At 40.1% G+C, this 25,694-nt stretch overlaps 6 protein-coding genes and 1 pseudogene across 6 annotated transcripts in view; 3 read left to right on the top strand and 4 right to left on the bottom strand.

Annotated features, from left to right (window-relative positions):
• LOC130826618 (uncharacterized) overlaps positions 1–1,153 on the top strand; it is a 2,229-nt gene extending 1,076 nt beyond the window's left edge. The window contains exons 3-6 of the mRNA XM_057692192.1: positions 103–193; positions 236–297; positions 489–702; positions 971–1,153. Coding sequence (XP_057548175.1) covers positions 103–193; positions 236–297; positions 489–702; positions 971–1,153 — 550 coding nt within the window. The remainder of the gene's footprint in view (positions 1–102; positions 194–235; positions 298–488; positions 703–970) is intronic.
• An 11,601-nt stretch (positions 1,154–12,754) lies between these two features.
• Positions 12,755–13,298, top strand: LOC130827088 (putative ATP synthase protein YMF19). The gene has a single exon (XM_057692707.1). The coding sequence runs from the start codon at positions 12,755–12,757 to the stop codon at positions 13,232–13,234; it is 480 nt and encodes a 159-aa protein (XP_057548690.1). The 3' UTR covers positions 13,235–13,298.
• Positions 13,299–13,511: 213 nt separating this feature from the next.
• Positions 13,512–15,312, top strand: LOC130827082 (cytochrome c oxidase subunit 3). The gene has a single exon (XM_057692702.1). It carries the CDS (start codon positions 13,911–13,913, stop codon positions 14,706–14,708), a length of 798 nt encoding a protein of 265 aa, XP_057548685.1. The 5' UTR covers positions 13,512–13,910; the 3' UTR covers positions 14,709–15,312.
• A 255-nt stretch (positions 15,313–15,567) lies between these two features.
• LOC130827087 (cytochrome b6-f complex subunit 4) lies at positions 15,568–17,037 on the bottom strand. Its single transcript, XM_057692705.1, has 2 exons — positions 16,868–17,037; positions 15,568–16,103 (listed from the first exon to the last, which is right to left on the bottom strand). Exons 1-2 carry the CDS (start codon positions 16,873–16,875, stop codon positions 15,629–15,631), a joined length of 483 nt encoding a protein of 160 aa, XP_057548688.1. The 5' UTR covers positions 16,876–17,037; the 3' UTR covers positions 15,568–15,628.
• LOC130827085 (cytochrome b6-like) lies at positions 16,868–18,574 on the bottom strand (annotated as a pseudogene).
• Positions 18,575–19,420: 846 nt separating this feature from the next.
• On the bottom strand, positions 19,421–20,947 carry LOC130826619 (photosystem II CP47 reaction center protein-like). The gene has a single exon (XM_057692193.1). The coding sequence runs from the start codon at positions 20,945–20,947 to the stop codon at positions 19,421–19,423; it is 1,527 nt and encodes a 508-aa protein (XP_057548176.1).
• Positions 20,948–22,487: 1,540 nt separating this feature from the next.
• LOC130826620 (50S ribosomal protein L2, chloroplastic-like) lies at positions 22,488–23,187 on the bottom strand (the record flags this gene model as incomplete). The annotated part of the gene is made up of 1 exon (XM_057692194.1): positions 22,488–23,187. A coding segment is annotated over one exon (642 nt), but the record flags the coding sequence as incomplete, so codon positions are not given.
• Positions 23,188–25,694: the final 2,507 nt, after the last annotated feature.

Here is a 25,694-nt window from a genome sequence, read left to right on the forward strand (position 1 = left end):
GAAAGAAAGAAAGGGGCGGCTATCTGGCGGGAGTCGTTTCGGTTGTATGCCACGAGGTCCCTATGGACAAGGGGACAAGTGAATTCTCGCTTTTGAGCGCAGGCAGCCTTCTACCATCCATCCCATTGCATTCTATCATCTTGTATTGTACTGTACCGTATCAGACCAGATAGATCTATTGAGTGAGAGAAAGGTAGTGTAACTAATTCTATATTCTTTCTTTTTATATTGATAGGGATCCCCATTCATTCCGTCATTCCCGTCACTACGGATTGATTGTCCCTACCTAACTACATGGTAGTGGTCTAGAGAGCGCAATTGCTAGAGCACGGGAGAATGAAGAGTAATGATTTCAGCAAGAGCAGCCGGGCGGACTACTATAGTGAGTCTAGTGACTACTAGAGTAGAGTTAAGTCAAAAGGTATAGTATAGCAGCCTTTCCGAGCGAGCCTCTGGGATCTCCTGTAAACCCCCATGATGCGGTAAAGGGAGGATATTAGGGGAAGCAGTGAGTGGAGATTCTCCTGCGGAGAGCCGGATGAGGGGAGACCTTCACGTCCGGTTCGGAGGGCGGGGATATCCCGACCCTACTATCATTATGCCTTTGCAATGTTACTTGGTTCAACTCTATTTGTGACCTTTTCTTGTATGTGGGACTTTCTATCTTCTTGGGTAGATAATCGATCGTCTTTCATTTGGATAGTGAGCAGTTTTTATTTTTATAATAATAAGTCAAGTCAAGAATAATAATCGAACTGGAGGAGCTTGCCGGGATGGCTTGGTAAGCAAGCAACCAGGCGCCAACTCCCAGTTCTTTCTCTTCTTTCTTTTTTAGTTTAATGACAGTTCATCAAAACAATTGTCCAAGATTGCTAGATCGAGCACGCGACGCGCATAGTCTTAAGCCCAAGAACGGGTTGTACCCTTTTTTTTAAACATTTTTACTACTTCCTTGCCTCTTCCTTTTCAGAGATCTCGTTGTTCTCTTCCCAGATTTTTCTATACTTTCGCAGTCTTCTTCATTATGTTGTTCGCTTACTTTCTAAGGTCTAACCTTTCGCTCCTTGAGCTCTTTTGCTACTCTTCTACTCTCAGGGAAGTTGTAGTTGATAGCTCCCCGAGCCGAGCATTCCAGAGGCATCCGATGGAATGATTGAATGTAGTAAGGCTCTACTCCTTATTAGAAAAAGATATTATATAACCTTCTGTAGCGGAGGAGTTAAGGATTGATTCAGCTCTTCTAGCAGCTATTGAGTTAGGAAGCTATGGAAGCTAATCCACCCCATTGGGGTTCCGGGTATAAAGCAAGAAGACTAGCGAGTGACTCGGAAGTCAGAAAGGCAGGGTCATGGCACTCTTTAGAGGAAAGCAAAAGAGTGAAGTAGCTAACGAGGTAAGGAGCAGTTGTAGTTATGGAGAGAAAAGGTCAAGCAAATGAATCGAACTAGGAAGCTTTGCTAGAGCTTAAAAGGGATATATTCATTAAACCATTAACAGTCGCCCCGGCAGTAAGAGGGATGATTCTTGCGGCTTATTTTGGTCACGCTAGTAACTGCAGTAGCCGGCAGGTAATCATAATATTTTATTAGCCTGTCTGTGTGCGGGCTTCGTATTGATCCTAAAGATCTCCCAGAAGGGGAAACTTCGCTCCCTCAAACCCCGAGTCTTTAGTCGATCCATTAGCTCCCTTTAAACCCGGAGAGAATTAGATATTTAGGAATGACTTACGTTATTAACAAGTTCTTACTTACTTTCATTGCTACATGCAGGTATAGGCAAAGGTGAATCAAGTCCATTCTCTCTGTCAGCATTCATTCCTTAGCCAATGTAAGGAGTTAGACAGACTTTATTCAGCTGGTTACCAGATCTGATTTCATATCTGATCTTTCCGGGACGTTTATGCCATTACTGGAACAAATCCCCGGATTAGGATTATCTAAAGCAATTGCCTTCCATGCAAGCAAAGCAGTTTAGTGACTTTTGTGCTTCATTTAGTTTTGCGTATCAGTTAAGTTTCAGGTCTGTGCCTGAGGCCTGGACCAGAAAGCTTTCATGGCGGGGGCAGAAACGGAAGCAGGTACGAATAGAAGAAGGCCCAGAATAGCCAAGCCAAAGGGGTCCAATCAGTCTAATGCGTAATGTCTGGTATCGGGAGTCTTTTAGTAATCCACAGATTAGGAACCGAGTGGGGAAGTGAGCTCTACTCGAAACTAGAAAGGCTGCTCTGCCACCTAGGGGATAGGAAACCTATTCCTTTTAGTCCGATTCGTCGGAATCTTCCTTTACTCCAAGCTTTTCCATTACTATGAAAGCATAGAATATCGTGAGTTAAGATAGCCATTAAAGGAGTGAGTGTGGATAGATGCCTATAAAACCACTAGGAGAAGTCATAGTATCGGATGATGGAAATACAGGGTCCGGAAACTTCCAATTCTATTCCAGTTCCACTATCGGATTCTGGGCATGAAGCCTTGACAAGGAGCGAAGCAGCTCGAACGAATGTGAGAGGGCTTACGAAACTAGGGCAAGAAAATCTCACGTAGAAGGGAGGGCCAGATTGAACTTAAAATGAAAGTAATTCCACGAACAGGTTTAGAGTAGTCAATTCAAGACTTATAGTAGGACTTTCTCTACCGGGAGATGGTTTAGCGCGAGTAGTAGGAAGGGGAGGCATCAAGTCAAAGATTTCCTACGTCCAACAAGAGGAAATTCCATAGCTGATTCCTTGCCATCTACAAGGACTCCGACAGGTTCTTATGCCAGCCAGAAAGAATTGGAATCATAAACTCCAGATTCTTCGGCTGTTCCAGGAGCTGCAGAAAGGGATGTTTTAGCTGTTGAGGCTAAGAAGGGAATTGAGGTAAAGGAAAAGGTTGCATCTTACCGCAAGAAGAAGAAAGTTTGGATGTTTTTTCCGGTCGATTTCCCGAAAAAAAAGTGGCGATCTAAACTCTAATAAACCCACCATTGTCACACTAGTCCTTTCAATATACTTCCTAATATCTTTCACTTTCAGGGGATCATTTAGACCCCAACCATTCCAAGTAAAAAGAATCATTGATGATGAGGGCCTGGGTCTTCAACCATCCCAGCAGGATCACCTTCCTGTTCAGACTCAGCCAAACTAAACAATTGCTCTGTACTCTTCTTCCCTTTCTGATTCCCTGGAAGCTTAGACTCTTGCTTCCTATTAATGGGCTGCCAACCTTCTTCTTCATCACTATTTATGGGAACAATCACATTATCAGGGGTAAGATTTTGAAGTTGTGGTTGGGTCTCTTGCCTAGGCGTATCCGGAAGTGGTTTCTTCTTAGGAACCCATTTTTTCACAACCCAACCATTTCCCATTCTTGTCTCTTGCATTCTATCTTCACAACAATGTCCAATCTGAAAGCATTTCTTACAATATGGGGGCAACCATTCATATTCCACAGATTGCTGAAAAATATCTCCTGTAGCAGTTTCAATAGCCATTTTCTCAGGAAGAGCCTTAGTGACGTCCAACTCCACTAACACCCGAGCAAAGGAAACTCTTCTCTGATTAGAAGTGCAATCATCAGCATATAATGGAACTCCTAAGACACTACTAATTCTGCTTAAAGAGTCCAAGCCCCAGCAATTCAAAGGGAGATTTTGAAATTTGACCCAAATAGGAATGACTCTCCAAATTTGCTTAAGCTTCGCTTAAGCTACTACATAACCTTACTCTAAGGAGTAAGTGAGTATAAACTGCCTTAAAGGGAAGCCAATCTTCATAAAATAAAGACGCCGGCCAGCCTAGCTCATTCTTGGATGAAGAGCCCCTTTTAGTCTGACTGACATCATTTTCTTGAATGAAGACAAGTTCAGATAATCTTCAAACAAAAAGCGAGATCCTACCACCACACGCGAAGGTGGCACGCAAAGCAAATCTTTCCCTTTGAGGTTGTTGCAACGAGGCATCGCCGAATGAGACCCGATTCTCTTCTGTGAATTGAATGTCTTCCCCCTTCCCTTCGTTTACTAACTGTAAATGAATGCCACGCCCTAGCGAACCTCAGAGGAAAGGCAAAAAAGAAAAAAACCACCGAAAGGGATACAAGAGCACGCATTCGACTAGCTTCCTGCAACCAAGTATAGGCAACCAGGCTGCTTTCCGTATTAACAGAAAGGGATCCCCTCGCTCAATCCAATAGAAGAAATCGTTCCTTGTGAGAAGCTTGAAACTGGTCTTGAAGCATAGGCTAGGCAAGGAAGCTCTCCTACAACTCAATAATACTCGACAAAGGCCATAGAAGGGCTTTTAACGCTTAACATGGGCAATAGATAGGGAAGGAAGCATAAGCAAGAGCTGGCTTTTTCAAGCTGAGGAAGGGGATTTATCCAAGGCCAAGAGCTGGGCTAGCTGCTTTTTCGTTTTTAGGTTGTAGTTGTTAATTCAGAAACATAAAAAAAAGAATCCGATCTTTCAGAATTGACCGTGGATTGAGTCAATCTTTGTTCAGCATCCCCTGCGACAAAAAGATGCTCGAAAAGCACATTTACACGCTTTTCTAACGTGCGTTGAGCATGGTGAGCAAACTTTGAAGGTGAATACCTATGCTTTTTTAGAATGGCTTTTCCTTTCTCGGTCCTAGCGATCTGTGGGCGTACCCTTTCGCGAGCGAGAACAAATATCAGATAGAGAAGGATTCTTCTCGTATAGAAAGAAAGCGCTAGTTTAGTTTCGTCTTTCGAGCGAAGAAAGCCCTTTCAATTGGCCTTGTGTGATCAAGTTATCATGAGGGGACTTTCACTTTCCTCATTTGAGTTAATGCCTTCGGAAGTTTCAAATATCTAGCTCTAATTGATCCGGTTGAGGAGAGCGCCGACTCCAATGTCCGGCCAGCCGAGAACGATGCCCTTTCTTTCTCATGCCTAACGTCTAAAAGCCCCCCTTTCCGCCCTTTGCCATTCCGAAGAATAAGGTTTGGGTTGAAAGCACGGGTTGGAAGCATGAGCGATGAGCTTCTCGACTTCGATCTTTTTATTTTCTTTTTAGGTATGGGTTGATTGTAACCTAGTATAGGACTGATCTAGGGCAATTCAAAGGCTAAGCCCAAGAATTCCAATAGTTCGCTTTTTCCTTTTAGCGCTACTTGGATACTTCAAGCCAAGAGTAAGTTTCACCAGGGGCTCTATACACCACTTCCGGTCCCTATGCAGCCTTGGGAAGCAGTTTCAATGGATTTTCTTGTTGCTTTGCCTAAAACACAAAGAAAGATGCTATAACGGTGGTTGTGGACAGGTTCTCTAAAATGGCCCATTTCATTCCTTGTACAAAAACGGAAGATGCTAATCATCTTGCTGAGCCCTATTTCAGAGAAGTTTTGAAGCTTCATGGACAAGTGAGGGCAAGAATAGAAAGGATTAATGAAATGTACAAGCTGAGAGCTAACAAGAACAGAAGAGATGTGCAGTTCAAGCCTGGGGATTTAGTAAGGTAGTTTACTTACTCACTCTTTATAGTAAGGAGGAAGAATAAGCTTATGCCTAGAAGTGATGGACCTTTCAGAGTCTTGGAGAAAGTGGGAGCAAATGCTTACAAGTTGGAGTTGCCTTCAGAGATGGGAAGCATATCAGCAAGATTCAATGTAGGTGACTTAGCTCCATACTTGGATGATGAACCAGTTGATGATGTTAAGGAAGGTTCTCAAGAGGGGGAGAATGATGCAGGAGCATCTACATCAAAATAAAGCTCCACCACAGCCATGCTAGCAGCTCAGGTCAGTAGGAGCTCTAACAAGGCGGAGGCAATCAAGGTGACTTGAGTTCCAAGGTAGCTGTGGAACTTCAGTTTATGAGCTTGAATGAAGGAATTGAAGCTAAGAACATCATTCATACAATCAATCTTAGTTTAGTGGGCATACACAGCATGCTCTTCTTACTAATAGAAGTATGCTTCCTCCGATAGCAATGTTAAAAAAAATCTTGATAAAGAGTTCACCATTAAAGATCTTGGAGAAGCAAGATACTTTCTTGGTATAGAGATTACTCGGAATTCTCATGGAACTCTTTTGAATCAGAGAAAATATGTGCTTTATATTCTAGAGACAAGAGGATTAACTAGCACAAGTCCAACAAAAACTCCTTTTCCTCAAGGCTTGAAACTCACTGTTGATCAAGGGGAACTAATTGAAGATCCTGAAATATACGGAAGGCTCATAGGAAAGCTTCTCTATCTTAATATCACAAGGAATAGTAAAGGCTCCCCTAAAAGTCTCTTTCTTTCTTGGTTAATCTGTCATAACAGACAATTAACAGCTGTATAGGATGATCTCTTGGAATATTCACTGTGATACTAATTGTTCTCTTTGTTCTGCAGCCTTAGAAACCAGAGAGCATCTTTTCTTCAAATATGACTTTAGTTTGAATGTTTGGAGGCAGATTCTCAAAATTTGAAAAATTCAAAGACAAGTTTATTCTTGTGATCAGGAGATAATGATTGCAGCTCAGATGTGTGGGAAGAAAGAGGTAGTAGCTCAGATTTATGGAATGTGCTTTACAGAATTCCTGTATGCTATTTGGTTAGAGCGAAATGCTCGAAGATTCCAGCACAAAGAGAAAGATTGGATGCAGGTTTATAGGGAGATTCTTGATAGAGTATCATGTAGAGCTACTGAAGCTCAAAGATTACTGTTGATTATGTAGTTTTATGATTTATTGCACATGAAGAGTGGGTTAGGCAACCCTTCCGTCAAGGTGGGTCTAATTCCATACTGATGCTTTTCATAAATCAGTTAGGTTGTAATATTTCCTTTTGGAAATAAAATTTCAATTTAATTGCAAAAAAAATGTTGTCTACTTAATGCTATGTTAATATAAATAAAGACTTTTTCGTAAAAATGTGCTTCATGTGAAAGTTGAAATAAGGTGTAAGCTAAGTGTACTACTGGAGATGTGCTTATTAAGCCTTTACAGCTCTGAAGCTTCCTTACTGTAATGTGCATAAGATAGGTCTTTAGCAAGGAGATATCGCACGGAAAGCCGGATTAGGTCTTACACTTACCCGCTTGCGGACTACTGATAGAGAGAGAAAGTCAATAAAAAGAAAACCCTAATGATATGTATCCGCTACGGCCCGAAGCGAAGGGAAGTCAGACTTAAACAAAGGGGAGGGCTTCGGACGAGGAAGTATTAGCAAATATCAGATATTGGATCTTTGATCCAATACCACCCCTTATTCTAGTTGTATAAATAGTGCCAATTTGCCATCAAAAGTCAAAAGACCAAAAAGCCCTTATTAACCCCAAAAAGATTCTAACACTTTTTTTTAGTAAGTTCCCATTAAGAAGACTTTCCTTTTTAGGAAAGTTGGTAAATTCAACTTAGTAAGAATTAATGCTTAAAGTTTGTATTAAATTAATTAAGTTGTGAAATAGACACGGGATTAGAGACATTAATATATTAGTTTTGCGTAATTTGGCTTTATTAAATAATAATTAGGTGTGTTTAATATTAAAACAAGTTTGATTTTTAAGTTACATGCTAATCCTTTGGATGTTCAGTTGATTGAGCAAGAAAGAACTGCTGCTGCTCATTACTCTTTTGTTCATACTGCTTATGTCTCTTTCTTGAGGCAAAAGAGTAAGCTTATGTGGTTGAAAGATGGGGATCTCAATACTAAGTTCTTTCATAATAGTATTAGGATGAAACAGAGTAAGAACAAGGTTCATTCTATTACTAACATGGAAGGTAATACTGTTTCTGGCCCTGACCTGGTTGCTGATGCATTTGTTAAATATTACCAACACATCTTGGGGACCTCTGTTGCTAGAAAATCTGTTAATTCCAGGATTCTTGCTCTTGGCCCTCTTGTTGCTAATGATATTCATCCTGTTTTAATTGCTCCTCTTTCTTCTGATGATGTCTATAAGTCTATGAGGAGCATTGCTGGTATTAAAGCTCCTGGCCCTGATGGGTTTGGGAGTCAATTTGATAAGGATGCTTGGCCAATTGTTGGTGAGTCTGTAGTGGCTGCTGTTCAACAGTTTTTTGAAAATGGTAAGTTGTTGACTGAGGTAAACTCTACTTCTATTTCTCTCATTCCAAAAGTTGCCCAGCCTACTCATCTTTCTGACTTTAGACCTATATCATCTTGCTCTGTTATCTACAAGTGTATCACTAAGATCTTATGTGCAAGAATGAAACTGGTTCTACCTGATATTTTTTCCCAGAATCAATCTGGTTTTGTGGAAAGTAGAAATATTGTGCATAACATCATGGTGATTCAGGATTTGCTTAAGCATTATGGTAGGAAGAATGCCCCTGAAGCTGTCTTAGTGAAAATGGATTTAAGGAAAGCTTATGATATGGTTGAGTGGAGTTTTTTAGAGGTTATGTAGTAGCTTAAGCGAAGCTTAAGGAGAAGGATTCTTTCTTCTATTATTCATAACCCTCCCATTTTGTTGAGGTGGCCCCGCCACACTGGTTTGATGCATTATTCCCCTTTCCTTGAACATGTGCACACATTGCTCCTTTCCAATCTCAGTGCCATTGTCTGACCTGATTACCTTAATCTCCTTCTCAAACTTATTTCTTACCATTGCAATAAAGTCTCTAATTGTCTTCTCCACTTGGCCCTTATTGTGGAGTAAATAAGTCCAAGTACATCTACTGTGATCATCAAGGATTGTAAGGAAATAGGATGCTCCTTGCAATGACTTAATTCTATATGGCCCCCAAAGGTCCATGTGAACTAGCTTAAAAGAGCCATCCGCCCTACTCTCACTTCTGCTGAAAGGGAGTTTTTGGTGTTTAGCTAAGGCACACACATCACATTTGTAGTTTTCTAAGCCATTACAGCCACATTCATCAACATATTTAATTTTGGACAATGAAGCATGTCCCAACCTGGCATGCATTATATCAATTCTATCAAGATTGACATTTCCCTGAGTTTTAGGAATTATTACAGCATTCTCATTGTCACAACTACAGAATTGTGAAACTTATTACAGACCTTTTCTGAATTCCCAAAGTAAAAATAGAAAAGTCCTCCAGTCCTTTTTCCTCTTACAATTTCCTCATCAGACCTGTGGACCTGAAAAGTACACCCATTTCCGGTAAATGTCACATTAATCATATTTTTATCAATCTATTTTCCAACTGAAATCAGGTTATGTTTGAACTCTTTCACCAACAAGACATCTTCCAGAATGATTTTGGAATTCAATCTGATTTTTCCTGTCTCTTTGACCCATTTTTTACTTCCATAAGCTTCGCTGTTGATACGACATAACCAACATCTAAAGATTAAGTAAGTAAACTGCCTTAAGCTTCGCATAAGCGACTTCATACCTCAGACTTTTGGGTTAGATCAGCTAGAGTTTGACTATGGGGCAGAGGATTCAGTTCGGAAGGTACGTGAGATTATCAGTGCATGGAAACAATTGTAAAGTATGAACTTTTCCAGGTGTGCCAACCTAACCTTGTCACCCCAGAATATGTTGTTTGGAGAAGCGAGCGAGTGAACGGCGGCATTGTGTTACCATTTGCTGTGACCGAAGCTTTTCACGTTTTCTTCCGGTTACCTTCAGAAGCTGAGATTGTCAAGCAGGAATTTGCGAAGGAGAATTCTTTCACTGTTCTCCTAACCGGGAATTCATCTTCAGAGCTAAGTCCCAAGGAGAATGTACGGGCGTAGGTTAGCGTCTCGTCCTACGCCTTTGAAGGCCGCCCACGGGATGCGCTGTACGGTAGTAGTTTATGTTAGCTGCTTATCCGGTGCCTTCTTTACGAAAGCCATTATTGAATAAACTCTTGTTTAGTCAGGACGTCGTTCCCGTCCCTTGTGGTGCTTTTTCAACCCCTTGCTTTCACAACTTCTCAGAAGCATCTGGATTCGCTCCAATTCCAACAGATACCGTCACAAGTTCTAGGCGTATACTATGTTCCAGAGCCTTTAGTTTAGTTGCGGAGTTAGAAGCTACTATATATAGAATATAGATAGTGCCCGATTTCTATATCCTGCCTGCGAATCGAAGCTCTTATCTCTCTAGCTCATGAAAAAATCCCCCGCCAGAAAGGAATAGCCGGAATAGAATGAAGGAATGATTCAATCTTCCATCATTTCAGAGCCGACGCCTCCTTTCTATCTATACTTCCGGAAGTCCTTGACTGGACAGACTGATTGAGAGACAGACCAGGCCAGGCTACTTTCTATTCTATAAAGAAGAGTCCTATGCTCCTCCTTGCTCTCTCTCCTACGCTCTTCCATAGCTCCCTAGCTTCCTTACTCTATCAAGTAAGCAAGTAAACAACCTGGAACTACAGGAAGATATAACTAGGAAGAGAAGACGATAAGACAATAGATGAAAGGTCTGCGTCTGCTCTAGTTCCTAGGGAAGAATCCCACTTTTATCTGTTAGATCTAGCCTTCTCTTTCCTGCTGAAACTAGATGTGCTTCTGGTGCTTTCGTTCCCTTCTTCTCTTTTTTTCCAACAAGCTAGTAGGCTGCTCAGTCAGCCATCTCGGTTGCTTTTTGTGACTCATTTCATTCGAAGTCCCCATCTTTGGTGGGCTTCCGGATGGACCATTCCTTCTTTCCATTTCCGATTCCAGCCTAGAAGTTCTTGAATCAACCTTAATTGAAAATGTTCACTAGCAGCATGATTCCTACTTTAACTGCTTCCTCTTCCAGACTATTAGATTGGCTCAAATGAAAGAAGCCCGCCACCCGCTTTCTTTCCCCTGCTCCATTGCTGAAACAAGGCCTCGCCCTTTAAATTTAAAGGGGCTACTCTCTATTCTTAGGGCGGGTAAAGCTACTGAGCTGTAGGAGTTGGACCGAAACCCTCCTTTCTTAGGTGAATATGACCATGAGGATGGTTATATGAAGTGGCCCGCATTATTTTTCTATATGCGGGACTGTCGCGGATTTCCGTTCTGGCTAAGTTCTTTCTTAAAGTGCCTATGCGAATTTCTCACGCGAGGTTGACGTGAGAGCCTCCCTCCTCCACTCACACCGAGTTTCCATGATGGAATTTTCGGTGAAGCCGTCTTCACGCAGCGCATATTCCAGCCTTTTCTCCAACTCAAATTGTAATTTAACGCGATCGTCACTAAACTCGGTCTACACTCCACCCTCGATCCTACTGTACAATAACCTTTCCAGCTCCTCTCGGCGTACCGAATCTGCGATTAAGGGTTCCCTAACTACGCCCACGAGCTCGTGTCTCTCGTTCTCTTCATTAGGAGCATGAAGGATATCCGGCCCCCCATGCCCAAAAGGGCCCGGTGGTGTACTGGGACCCCCCGGCATTTCAGGAAATGGATTTTAATAGGGGAGTATGGCTTCTGCTAGCTCGTTCATGAGCAGAAATCCAAGCTGGATCCCCCCCTTAAAAAGAAGGAGCAGAATTACCTCCACCAGTTTGTCGATTGGAAACCCAAGAAGAGAAAAGAGTTCTCACAGCAGATCGTTGTCTTAACTCCATGATTGAGGCTTCAGGCGATAGAACTTCATTGATATCATCTGGAATTTCCAGATCAGCAACATTTTCATGAACCGGAGATAAGTTAAGGCTCTGAATCCCATCAAGAGATCCCATAGAACGATGGCGCCTTGCATCCCCTGACTGCGGTACATTAACCGGCGACGAAACCTCAGATCTAACATTCACTACTTGTTGATCTCTCGAACCAGCATTCCTACCTCTTCCCCTACCCCTAGCCATAGCCATAGCTACAACAAAGTTGAGGAGACAAGAGAAGCGAAAGATGTGAAGAGAGAACGAAGGAGGCGAAGAAAAATCAGAGCAACGAAAACCCTAGAAAACTTAGAGAGAGGAGAGAGTTTCTCTCTCTAAAAAAAAATTTTCCAAGACTTGTCAACTTCAAGTATACATGTTGAAAAGGCTAAACTTCAAACATTGTTCCGCCAAAGGATACATATCTCATATTATAAAATTGTTCTTCTATTTCCCGATCTAGAAGAGTAAAGAAGACTCTCTATTCCACGGAAAGTCGGAATACCCTTCTTAGTGGAAGAATCATATCCCTTCTCATCTACAATTGCTAAGTTGCAAAAAGACTTAATAAGATTCTATAGCTCCATAAAAGCTTTCCTACAATGAAAAGAAGAACCGAGAGAGCCCAATGCAAAGAACTCCAGTGAATGTAATACGAGGAGGTAATTTCTATTTGCTTGCTTGGAATAAGCCAAAGATCCCTTTTTTTAGTTCTGCTGTAAAAGCAACCTAAGCAGTGGTTGGCTAAGCCGTAACGCGGGCATACACACGAACTGGCTTTTTTACTTTCTGATCTTATTCGTCTTCTAGAAGCATCACTCTATTCTCTCTTATGGAAACATCTATTGGTATTGGAAACCCTGTTCATGAAGAGCGGTCGCTCATCTCTCTTTTCGAGTTCTCGGTCTCACCTAGCGTAAATGAGTTGTATTGTGGAGACGAGCTGGCTAGACTCTTATCGAAATTGTGTATATGAAGAAGAAGAAAAAGAGATTCTGAATGGATTGCGCAGTCAATCTTTTTAACTGAACCTCCTCTTGTTCTCTCTCCGATAGCACGGATCCTATTAAATAGACAGATAGAAAGTGTGCAGTGAAGGATCTTTCTATGTAACCGGTCTTGGAAAAAGGGCTCAAACAAAGGATGCCTGCCCCATTTCGTTCTTGGTAAAAAACCAACCACCTAACCATACTTTAACCACCATTTCTAGAGGCTTGACGGAGTTAAGCTGTCTGGGGGGAATCATTCAAAATCAAAGATTCTTATGCCTCAACTGGATCAATTTACTTATTTCACACAATTCTTCTGGTCATGCCTCTTCTTCTTTACTTTCTATATTCTAATATGCAATGATAGAGATGGAGTACTTGGGATCAGCAGAATTCTAAAACTACGAAATAAACTGCTTTCACACCGGGGGAACAACATCCAAAGCAAGGACCCCAAGAGTTTGGAAGATATCTTGAGAAAGGGGTTTAGCACAGGTGTATCCTATATGTACTCTAGTTTATTCGAAGTATCCCAATGGTGTAAGGCCGCCGACTTATTTGGAAAAAGGAAGAAAATATCTTTGATCCCTTGTTTCGGAGAAATAAGTGGCTCACGAGGAATGGAAAGAAACATTTTCTATTTGATCTCGAAGTCTTCATATAGCACTTCTTCCAATCCTGGATGGGTGATCACTTGTAAGAATGACATAATGCTAATCCATGGTCTACACGGCCAAGGAAGTTTGAAAATATGAACGGGATTTTCTCCATTCTCTCATTCATTTTTTGAATGGGGTTGGAGTATACTCCCTTATGTAGGGGTTGTTGTTTTTTCGGGATAGGCCAGTTTCCGATGTGTCTGTCCGAACAGTAAAGGATACAATCTCCATTTTTATTATGACAAATAATCTGGTTCGATGGCTTTTCTCTACCAACCTCAAGTCAACGAGGAGGGCCCCGATATGGGGTGGGTGCAAGAACCTCCGGTTTTTGTTCCGGACATTCCTGTATTGGAGCAGCCCTTAATTAGCGATGACTTTAGAAGAGTGAAACTTAATGAGAGGCTATCTCCGCATTCTATCATACAGCAACTTCCCCTTAAAACTGTCGTCGATAAAGTCTATGTTGTTCAGGTCGATTAGAAGGCGTTCCCAATACTTGCTTGCTTCAAAAAAAAAATAAAAAAAAGAAGGTCCATTTTCCCACGTAGTGCGTCGGCCAAACCAACTATTTTCTTCTCGAAGGAATAGAGGGATCCTTTTTTTCTAGTTAGACTTCTATCAATGCAATGAAAGAGCCATCCCTTCCTATTTCTTTTTTTTTTCAGATAGAAATAAATAAAATGAGACCCAAAACAAAATAACCCCTCTTTTCCACTTTAGGGGGCGGGGGTGAAGGGGGGGTTTACACACAACTGAGGCAAAGTGCTTTATGATTGAATCTCAACGGCATTCTTTTCATTTGGTAGATCCAAGTCCATGGCCTATTTCGGGTTCACTCGGAGCTTTGGCAATGACCGTAGGAGGTGTGATGTACATGCACTCATTTCCAGGGGGTGAAACACTTCTAAGTTTTGGCCCTCTTTTTATCCTATATACCATGTTTGTATGGTGGCGTGATGTTCTACGCGAATCCACGTTAGAAGGACATCATACCAAAGTCGTACAATTAGGACTTCGATATGGTTTTATTTTGTTCATCGTATCGGAGGTTATGTTCTTTTTTGCTTTTTTTTGGGCTTTTTCTCATTCTTCTTTGGCACCCGCGGTAGAGATCGGAGGTATTTGGCCCCCAAAAGGGATTGGGGTTTTAGATCCTCGGGAAATCCCTTTTCTTAATACCCTTATTCTTCTTTCATCCGGAGCTGCCGTAACTTGGGCTCATCATGCTATACTCGCGGGGAAGCAAAAACGAGCAGTTTACGCTCTAGTAGCTACCGTTTTACTGGCTCTAGTATTCACCGGCTTTCAAGGAATGGAATATTATCAAGCACCCTTCACTATTTCGGATAGTATTTATGGTTCGACCTTTTTCTTAGCAACAGGCTTTCATGGTTTTCATGTGATTATAGGTACTATTTTCTTGATTATATGTGGTATTCGCCAATATTTTGGTCAGATGACCAAGGAACATCACGTTGGCTTTGAAGCAGCCGCATGGTACTGGCATTTTGTAGACGTGGTTTGGTTATTCTTATTTGTCTCTATCTATTGGTGGGGAGGTATATGAAGGTAGTTGACTTGCTTACTTGTTAGAGTAAGGAACGAATCAAAAGATGTTTTCTTGTCTCTCGTTTCTTTTCTGAACAAATCGAAGAACCTAATGGATCAACTAATGTTTTGGGAAAGTACACGGCTTAAGGTCTCCCCCTCCTCTCCCAATCGTGTACGGTTACAGTTAAGTGGTGCGATGGTGGTTTCTTATTGGCTGATAGTTGGAGGAAGACTTCACGATTATCCTCCATTTCCTGGAGAACTTGCATTATTTTAAGCCGCTTTTCCGCTGAAGCATCGAATAAATGCGGGTCCTCAACCTAAAAAGATGATCACTTCCTAATGGTATGTTCTGGGTTCGTTTAGATAATGAAGATCTGATTCTAGGTTATGTTTCGGGAAGGATACGACGTAGTTCTATACGAATCCTACCGGGAGATAGAGTTAAGATTGAAGTAAGCCGTTATGATTCAACCAGAGGTCGTATAATTTATAGACTCCGCAACAAAGATTCAAACGATTAAGCCGTTTTTCAACATTCCTTATTCCTTTCTACAAAAATAGAATTCAAGGTTCAAAATATCAAGAAACTTATTTTCTTCCAAAAAATAGATTCAAAATTAAAACTAAAGAATAACAAATATGAAAATAAGGGCTTCTGTTCGTCAAATTTGTGAAAAATGTCGACTGATCCGCCGACGGGGACGAATTATAGTAATTTGTTCTAACCCAAAACATAAACAACGACAAGGATAATCATTCTACTAAACTATATACTAATGATCTTTCTAAAATAATTGCTAAAATATTTTATTGCTGAAAAAAAAAAATGAATTCAATACAAAATTCAATTGAATAGATGTATCTAGGGAAAATTCACTTTGAAGCGACTATTCCCTAGATACAGACCTTGTGTTATTTCACAATTGAATCAATTTAAAAAAGACCTAAAGTTAGGGATTTATCAATGGGTAATGTTGCTCCAATACCTAACCAAAGGGCTACTACAGTACCAACCAAAAAAACAGTTGTAGCTACTGGACGACGAAATGGGTTTTGGAATTTATTCACATTCTCTAAAAAAGGAACTGTTAGTAATCCCGCAGGTACTGAAACCATTAAAAGAACGCCTAATAACTTATTTGGTACTGTACGAAGTATTTGAAATACAGGAAAGAAATACCATTCAGGTAATATTTCCAAAGGAGTTGCAAACGGATCCGCCGGCTCACCAATCATTGATGGTTCTAAAACCGCTAATCCTACGTTACACGCAATAGTACCTAAAATCACTACAGGAAAAATATATAAAAGATCATTAGGCCATGCGGGCTCCCCATAATAATTATGCCCCATACCTTTCGCTAATTTAGCTCTTAATACAGGATCATTTAAGTCAGGTTTTTTTGTTATTAGGATAGGTGAATTCTTATAGATTCAATTCATCCCCCGAAAGAACCGGACATGATAATTTTTCATCATCCGGCTCGAGCAAGAATTAAAAGAACCAAATGGATCCATAATATATTTTATCCATATAAAAGGTTCTCTGTAAGAACCCCTTTCTTAAACCTCCCTTTCCGAAGTCATACTTATCCATGGAAAGAAAGGAATTTCGCTCTTACAAATAAAAGCTCAATACCCAAGTAGGCTTACAAAGTTTATTATGATCAAATGCTTTTTGGGTCGTCTCATACCTTGTGATTGTTGTTTATTTCCAAACTATTTGGAGATTTTGAGTTTCTATAAAATGTAGAATTACATATATTACAAATCAAAGGGTTCACTTGTTACTAATATAGCCAGTCTCTATTGTTCTTTAGATCCCTTGTTTCACTCCGATAGTATCATAGATCAGGTCAATGCCGAGGAAATGAATGCATTTCAATACTATTCAAACTATTAGTTAATAGAAAATATATATATTAAAAAAATTAAAAAAATCTGGGTTATATCATGCAAAATCAAACATTCAACTGGATCTTACGGAGCCTGTTCATGCATGACATGATTCAGGGTTGATCATAGAATAGAATTTCTTCAAAGGAACCAGCCTACCCTCTATATAAAACTGACTTATACGGTGGTTGGACAAAAGACACATTGGATTATGAATTTCAATGTGGCAGAAAAGAAGATATACCTGCACGGCCTAATCAATAGTTCAAGTCACACACTCCCATAATCCATTTTAATTTCGGAGAATTACCTTCAACTAGTGATGTTATGTTAAATAACTAAATACAAAATTATGGAGTTGAAGGAAAATGTCCAAATACATGGATTATTGAAAATAATAATCCATACATGTAGCAATGAAATACTGTTGTTCTTTCTACAAGTGATAAATGATTGATTACAAATAGCTATGATATAACTTTGCTATTCTATAAGGGCCCAGAAATACCCTGTTTACGTATCATTAGAAAGTGCATTAACATAAATACAGCAGTAAGAAGAGGCAATACAAAAGTGTGTAAACTATAAAAACGAGTCAAAGTGGATTGTCCCACACTAGCACTCCCACGCAATAACTCTACCAAAGGCGATCCTATTACAGGAATAGCGTCCGGTACGCCTGTTACAATTTTTACTGCCCAATATCCAATTTGATCCCAAGGTAAGGAATAACCGGTTACACCAAAAGACGCGGTCAATACACCTAGAACCACACCTGTAACCCAAGTAAATTCTCGAGGTTTTTAAACCCACCGGTGAGATACACACGAAATACATGCAGGATCATCATTAGAACCATCATACTCGCCGACCACCGATGAACTGATCGTATTAACCAACCAAAGTTAGCTTCAGTCATTATATATTGAACAGAAGCAAAAGCCTCAGTAACGGTTGGACGATAGTAAAAAGTCATAGCAAACCCCGTAGCTACTTGTACTAAAAAACAAGTAAGAGTAATTCCGCCTAGACAATAAAATATTTTAACATGAGGAGGAACATATTTACTAGTTATATCATCCGCAATCGCCTGAATCTCGAGACGTTCTTCGAACCAATCATAGACTTTATTGAGATAGGTAACCTTCGAATCCCCCCCCTAAGAACCGTATATGAGACTTTCATCTCGTACAGCTCAAGCAGACACACCCAAATACTGAATTAAAATGAAAAGGGATTATAGAATAGAAAGTTGAAAACTTCTTAATCCCCTATTCAGATTCGGAAGATAGAAAGGAATAAAAATCCGACAGTTCTTCTTTGTGGTGATAATGCCAAAATATCAAGTCAGCTCAGTTGTCTTTCTCTTAATTGTTACTACAGGCTTCTTGAATATTCTCTTTTCCTATTTTTCTTTGATTTCTTTTTTTTGTGCCTAATACCGCTTTTTGCTTTTTTTATCATTGATAGGAATTTCTCTTGTTAAGACCCTATGAATCGCTTGAACCCCCAGATTCATACTAGAACCACGATAATTCAATAAAATCCTAAAGTTAAGCACAAAGATTCCTTGAGTAAGAACCGTTGTATCATCACTGATTCAATCATATAGGATAGGTATTATGACTAATAATACAAAAAAATTTGTCTGTTGATTACACAAAATAGTCATACAAAGGAGTTTGAAATAATAAAAATCTTTCGATTTATAACTTATAATTCTTTCTTTGAAAAGCAAATTTTTTTGAATCCGATCTCGAGGTCTAAATATTAAATATGAATCATAGTTCAAATATTTCTTAATCTATTTAAGCTATTCCGTGTTTCAGATACCAAAAGAAATATCCGACGAGGTAGAACCATCTCCATCAGGGTAAGATGACAGACTCATTTTCTGTATTATCAATAGGATCAATTATACCAAGTCACACACTCATATTCCGGAAATACAGAAAGAAAGAAATTTCACGATCGAACTACCAAAAGGGAATTTAGAAATAGAAATCGGAGCCCTAAAAATTCACTTTGTATTGAAAGGCTAAAACTTGTTGGTTCTTTTTGATTTCATTTTCTTGTGGATTTAATTCATTGAAATTCCATCCAATAAAACGGAAGAATTATAAATTTCCAAAATAATAGATAGGAATACTGCAAATAAAGCCATTGCAACTCCCATTAAAGGAGTAGTTCCCCACCCAGGAGCTACTTTACCATATTCCGAATTCAACGGTTTCAATAAAGCCCCTACGGTAGTAGGTTTTGGACGAGATCTAGAACTACCCTCAACAGTTTGTGTAGCCATAAATCTGATTATATTCATTGAGATCTGTTGACTTTGTATACCATTCCGTTGTAAATAAATGATTTTATCATAGATCCACTGTGGTCTTAAAATTAGATAATAATGGAAACAGCAACTCTAGTCGCCATCTTTATATCTGGTTTACTTGTAAGTTTTACTGGGTATGCTTTATATACCGCTTTTGGGCAACCCTCTCAACAACTAAGAGATCCCTTCGAGGAACACGGAGATTAGTTGAAGTAATGAAAAATTATTTCAACTTTTTACTTTTTAGTTGGAACTTTAGGAGGTTCCCGAAAAAAGATAGCGAAAAAAATTCTCCCTAGAGTAGAGACTAATAGAAATGTATAAACCAATGCTTCCATATATTTGATTGTGGTTTACAATTATAGCTTCCATACCTGTTTACTTGAAATTATTTTCCCGATAATGATAAAAGGGAAAGAGTAAAAAAGGGGCGGTGATTCAAATTAAGATTGCTCCAGTATCCTATGCCAAATCACAAAAAATAACAAAGCAATGTTGTATTAAACTCCTTGTCTTCTTGTAGTTGGATCTCCAATTTTTTGGAATGCGCCAAATTCTACTTGAACATCCAAATCGGGGTCAATACCGGCAAAAACATCTCGGAACAAAGTTCGCGACCCATGCCAGATGTGTCCGAAGAAGAATAGTAGGGCAAAGGAAGCATGTCCAAAGGTAAACCAACCCCTCGGACTACTACGAAAAACACCATCTGATTTCAAAGTAGCACGGTCTAATTCGAAAATTTCACCTAATTGAGCACGTCTAGCATATTTTTTCACAGTAGCAGGATCACTATAACTGACTCCGTTGAGTTCGCCACCATAAAACTCAACAGTTACACCTACTTGTTCAACGCTATACTTAGATTCCGCTCTTCTAAAAGGAACATCAGCTCGAACAATTCCGTCCCCGTCGATCAAAACGACCGGAAAGGTTTCAAAAAAAGTAGGCATACGGCGTACAAAAAGTTCACGTCCTTCTTTATCTCTAAAAACAGGGTGTCCTAACCATCCAACAGCTATTCCATCGCCGTTATCCATTGAGCCCGCTCTAAATAATCCTCCTTTCGCCGGATTATTACCAATGTAATCATAAAAAGCGAATTTCTCAGGAATTTTCGACCAAGCTTCTGATAAACTTTGATTTTCGCCTAGTCCAGCACTTACCCGTCGGTATATTTCTTGCTGAAAGTATCCTTGATCCCATTGATAACGGGTGGGGCCGAATAATTCTATTGGAGTAGTTGCTGAACCGTACCACATAGTTCCAGCAACAACAAAAGCTGCAAAAAAGACCGCAGCGATACTACTAGAAAGAACGGTTTCAATATTGCCCATACATAACCCTTTGTATAGACGTTGAGGCGGCCGGACACTAAGATGGAATAGACCGGCTAATATGCCTAATGTCCCTGCAGCAATATGATGAGAAGCTATTCCTCCTGGAACAAAAGGGTCAAAACCTTCCACACCCCATGCTGGACTTACAGGTTGTACTTTTCCAGTTAGTCCATAAGGGTCGGACACCCAGATTCCGGGACCGTACAAGCCTGTTACATGAAATGCACCAAAACCAAAACAAGCCACCCCCGAAAGAAATAAATGAATTCCAAAAATCTTAGGCAAATCCAAAGAAGGTTTTCCTGTACGTTCATCACAAAATATTTCTAGATCCCAATACACCCAATGCCAAATAGCTGCCAAAAAGCACAAGCCAGAAAACACAATATGCGCGCCAGCCACACCTTCGTAACTCCAAATGCCGGGATCCGTTATAGTCCCCCCTGTAATACTCCAACCGCCCCATGAATTGGTTATTCCTAAACGGGTCATGAAAGGTATAACGAACATACCCTGTCTCCACATTGGATCAAGAACGGGGTCAGAGGGATCAAAAACTGCTAATTCATATAGAGCCATCGAACCAGCCCAACCAGCAACCAGAGCTGTATGCATGATATGGACAGAAATCAACCGACCAGGATCATTCAATACGACGGTATGAACACGATACCAAGGCAAACCCATGGAAATACCCCTTATATCAAAGAAAAATTACACTATGTAACTTTATTGCATTGGAAAAGACTATAACTATGCAATGGATCCCTTTTGTTCAATCGATTATCTAGCAACAAGGGTTAATGTTTCTTCTATTCGGTTGGTAATAATAGAACAATTATGTTTGTAGGAACAAAGAGAAACAAATCTATTCTATACCCGATAAGTAGCAATACGCAATGGGGAGTTGATACCATCTTCTATCAGTAAATGCTTTCATACTTGTTCATTATTGGAAGGCTATATTGGTAAGAATTTTTTCTTAAACTAAACCTTTCTAATCTATGCAGAAAATATAATAATGGGTGATATTATAAAAACAATAACCTTAATTATTTTTTCTTTCATTTAATGCCTATTGGTGTTCCAAAAGTTCCCTTTCGAAGTCCTGGAGAGGAAGATGCATCTTGGGTTGACGTATAGTGCGACTTGTCAGATATATTGGGTCATATGGGATTTCCCCATTATCTCTCCCGATTGAGATATCCTCCATTTCGCCCAAGAAAGATTGATTAAATCATCCAAAATTTGGAGCGTGAAATGCAATTCGATCCGTTTTTTAGTTTTAGGGGGATTCAGGTTAATATTATCACTTAGAATAATTTATGGTTGGCTCGGTTGGACCAATAAAATGAAGTATCCAGGCTCCGTTTATAAAAACCCCAATCCCAATCGGGAATATATTAAAAATTACTGCTTGTATTATATAGGTTATTTACTTTAACTCTTAATTTTTTCGATTTGAAATTAAAAATAGCGCTCTCAACTTTAATGATTTGAATGAAAGTAATTAATCTGTTGAATATGGAAATTGACGAAAGAAAAGATATGAAGTAAATAAAAAAGGGGAATTTTAACAAAAAAAAACAAGCGGTATTGGAAACATTTGTTCTATATGGGCAAATCGAAATCGGGCAGATCGTTACCCGGAGTAGAGCATAAACCTCAAAATTTCAAGAGACCCATTCAAGAACAAGAAAATTACATCGTGATTTGAGTTGAATCTCGATGATATGATACATCAATGAAAAGTAAGTTCAATAAGTTTAGTAAATTCTTTTTTTTTTTTTAAACAAACCCATAAAGTTTACCTCCATTAATAAAGGATAAGCATCTATATTTATTATATTAATTTTAACTATATAAAAATAAAAAAATTAACTATAAAACTATAATAATAAATAATTAATAAATACAAAAATTGGTTAAACTTAACGACGAGATTTATTATCGTTTTTTGCGTGTCCCCGGAAATTTAGAGTTGGTGCAAATTCGCCTAATTTATGACCTACCATACGATCCGTTATGTAAATAGGCAAGTGTTCTCTTCCATTATGGATAGCAATTGTGTGGCCAATCATTGTGGGTATAATGGTAGATGCCCGTGACCAAGTTACTATTATTTCTTTTTCCGCCTTTGTGTTAAGCTTCTCAATTTTTCTTAATAAATGATTCGCTACAAAAGGATTTTTTTTTAGTGAACGTGTCACAGTTAATTACTCCTATATTTTGTTTTTTTTTTTTATGTAAAGACGAAGAAACTAATTCTATTTTCATTTTCTTTCCTATTTACTACGTCGACGAATAATAAAATTATCACTATATTTATTCCTTTTTCTACTTCTTCTTCCAAGTGCAGGATAACCCCAAGGGGTTGTGGGGTTTTTTCTACCAATTGGGGCCCTCCCCTCACCACCCCCATGGGGATGGTCTACAGGGTTCATAACTACTCCTCTTACTACAGGACGCTTACCTAGCCAACGCTTAGATCCGGCTCTACCCAACCTTTTCTGGTTCACTCCAACATTTCCCACTTGTCCGACTGTTGCTGAGCAGTTTTTGGATATCAAACGTACCTCCCCAGAAGGTAATTTTAATGTGGCCGATTTCCCCTCTTTTGCAATCAGTTTCGCTACAGCACCCGCTGCTCTAGCTAATTGTCCACCCTTTCCAAGTGTGATTTCTATGTTATGTATGGCCGTGCCTAAGGGCATATCGGTCAAAGGTAAGGCATTTCCCATTTTTATAGGAACTTCTGTACCAGAAACAATGGTATCTCCAATTATAGCCCCTCGGGGATGTAAAATATATCTCTTCTCACCATCCCCATAGTGTATGAGACAAATGTATGCATTTCGATTAGGGTCGTATTCTATGGTTACGATTCTACCATATATGTCTTTTTCATTCCGTTCATGAAGGCTTTTTTATTTGAATACGACTTGGTTATCTCTGATAAAGGTAGCTGTTAGGCTAATGGAACTAAACAACAAGCTGCCGAACTCAAACCTTCAAGATAATAGGCCCGAAAGGAAACTTATCTACTCCAATAGTTCGCTTGAAGCTCAACTTGACGTAAACCTTCGGTGCGGTAGACTCAACACCAACTCAATCTCGACTAAGCTTGTTCAGCTAAGCCGAACATTAGACACAAATAGAACAATGAACACTGACTTAATCTCTTCATTTAACCAGTCGCCACAAGATCACTACTTCGAAGAAAGTAGTTGCTAGAACACTTTCCATTTTCTTCTGTCTAAGCTGGTAGAGGGTAGGGATGAGGTTTCTGAGTTGTTGATACTTGTCATTCATAGGGGTCTCTGTTCATGAAGGTGTGGAGATAATTCTACTCGCTGCTACTTCATCACCTGCGGCAGCAGGGACCGATACAGGTCCTCGCTTACTCGATTGGCTCAAAACCTTATCTTGGAAGTTCGCCTGAAAATCGACATTTCGTAGCAGGATTAGAAGAGAAGGTACTTTGGTCTTAAGGACACACCCTCAAATTCATATTTTTTTTCCCTCAAGCCGGTTCATCTTTGCTTCCTTCCATGCCGCTTTGTTAACAACCGGCGAGACTTCCTATGCCGAGAGCATCAATAGATAGCTATGAGAACAGGTCTAGTTAATGCCCACCGGCGGTAAGCCAGGAGGAGGAATAGACAATAGGAGGGGGGTTCAATTGCTCTTATCCTGTCTAGATAAGGGATTTGAAGGTCGATAAGAAGTTGGTAAGCGCATTGACTTGAGTTCTCCTCCACCGGTCTTGATGTTGGAACTAATCCACGGAATGGGGGAATAAGAAGATAAGGAAGCAGGTATGGTCCTGTCTTTCCCGTACCTTGGATCCACTCGAAGGCGGAATGCCCTAAGGTAGTAACCAACGGAAGAGTTCTCTTTTCTCTTTGCACGAAGCGGAATAGCTAGCCCATTTGCTACGCCCTTTGATTTGATTATGAGCAATAGATCAGGCGGGGATTAATTCGTACGGCAAGTAACACACCTATAGTAGCGTACCAGTATTATCTCGCATCGGACATGTTGAGTTGGACGCTTTCCCAGTAGATGCACCCCACTTAATAGATAAGGGACTTCTCGGTCCCTACCACACAGGCGGTCATCTCACTTGTGCGAACAAGGTTCAAAACACTATTTAGACTACAATACGTCTTTCTATCAATCGAGAAAAGAATCAAGCTAAAGCTTGCCTATATCCCCGCCTTCTAAAGTAAGTCGAAAGGCAACTTCCTTCCCACATGCCCCTTTCCAGGCAGCTTACTAAGCATTTAGTCCTGCTAGCCAGGTATAATACCTTTCTTCCAAAGAATCTTCCAACTGAGAATTCGCGATTGAAATCTGGAGTGCCCTACTAAAGACTTTGAGGGGCGAAGGATAGTGCTATCAGAGTTCCAGAAACTAGTTAAGCCAGTAAGCTATCGAGTTTGAAAATCCTTCTGTCGACTAGCAAGTTGTCGATCAAACAAACGCGTAGTTTCTTACTCCGCATTCAGAGTCGTCCACTAATTCCACTAGATCGAAGGCGTCAGAGTCAACGAGGATGTTTACTTGTTAAAGTATAGAGAAATGCTCTCCAACGGGAGACACCCTAGGAAAGGTAGTTGACTTACTTAACCCAAATTTATATTTGCTTACTTGGAACAAGTAAGGTACGTACTAATCTTTCTCAGTCTTGGATGTCTTGCTTTCCGTGAGTCTTTCATTCCTTCCTCTCCTTTACAGTCGAGTTACTGCGTACCTCAAGCATGAAACGGAGTCTCAAAAACGAAATTCTCGTATTTTCAGGCAGAGCACCAGTAAAAGACCACCTAGAGGCCTATGAAAGTCACGTTTTTTCTTAAGTTAAGAAAGATGGCGCCTCTAAAAGCAGGAAGGATGTCTTCAATTTAATCAGCAGACAAGGCGAAGAGAGAGTCCTACCATCACGAGGGATTCGAGATATAAAGAGATAGCAAGCCGGAAGGACGACGGGAGATGATCGTTCGGACAGGAGATGTGGACGGGTTTTAGCCTAGCTCCAAGAAGAAGGTACCGGGACCTCATTGAGCACAAGATTTTAGCGGTTAATGGAGCCAAACTCATGCGTTGGCTTTGGGGCGAGGATCAAGGAGGCCGGATTTCCCTTTATGAACCTCAGCGTGAAGTGGTCCTTTCATCTCTCTGCCTGCCTTTACCCGAAAGAGCGGCAACTGCAACTCCTGGCCTGGCAAACGTAGATCAATCAGCGCCCTGTTAAAAGACTGGCAGCGGAAAAGATCACAGCGCTTACTCTTGTTGCAACGACTATGCCATTAAGAGCTTCTACGGGACTAGCAGTGCTTATGAACCATCAACAGGAGAGATTGGCTTGGCCTCATTCTTACCAATGGTATTCCCAGGAGCTTCCTCGCGGGAGGACTCTTTGTCCTTTTCATCA

This window comes from Amaranthus tricolor, chromosome 11 (genome assembly GCF_026212465.1).
Source record: "Amaranthus tricolor cultivar Red isolate AtriRed21 chromosome 11, ASM2621246v1, whole genome shotgun sequence".
Taxonomy (NCBI): domain Eukaryota; kingdom Viridiplantae; phylum Streptophyta; class Magnoliopsida; order Caryophyllales; family Amaranthaceae; genus Amaranthus; species Amaranthus tricolor.

Excerpts from the sequence above, each read along its gene's own strand:
- LOC130827088 (XM_057692707.1), top strand. The coding sequence starts at position 12,755 with ATGCCTCAACTGGATCAATTTACTTATTTCACACAATTCTTCTGGTCA.
- LOC130827082 (XM_057692702.1), top strand. The coding sequence starts at position 13,911 with ATGATTGAATCTCAACGGCATTCTTTTCATTTGGTAGATCCAAGTCCA.
- LOC130826619 (XM_057692193.1), bottom strand. The coding sequence starts at position 20,947 with ATGGGTTTGCCTTGGTATCGTGTTCATACCGTCGTATTGAATGATCCT.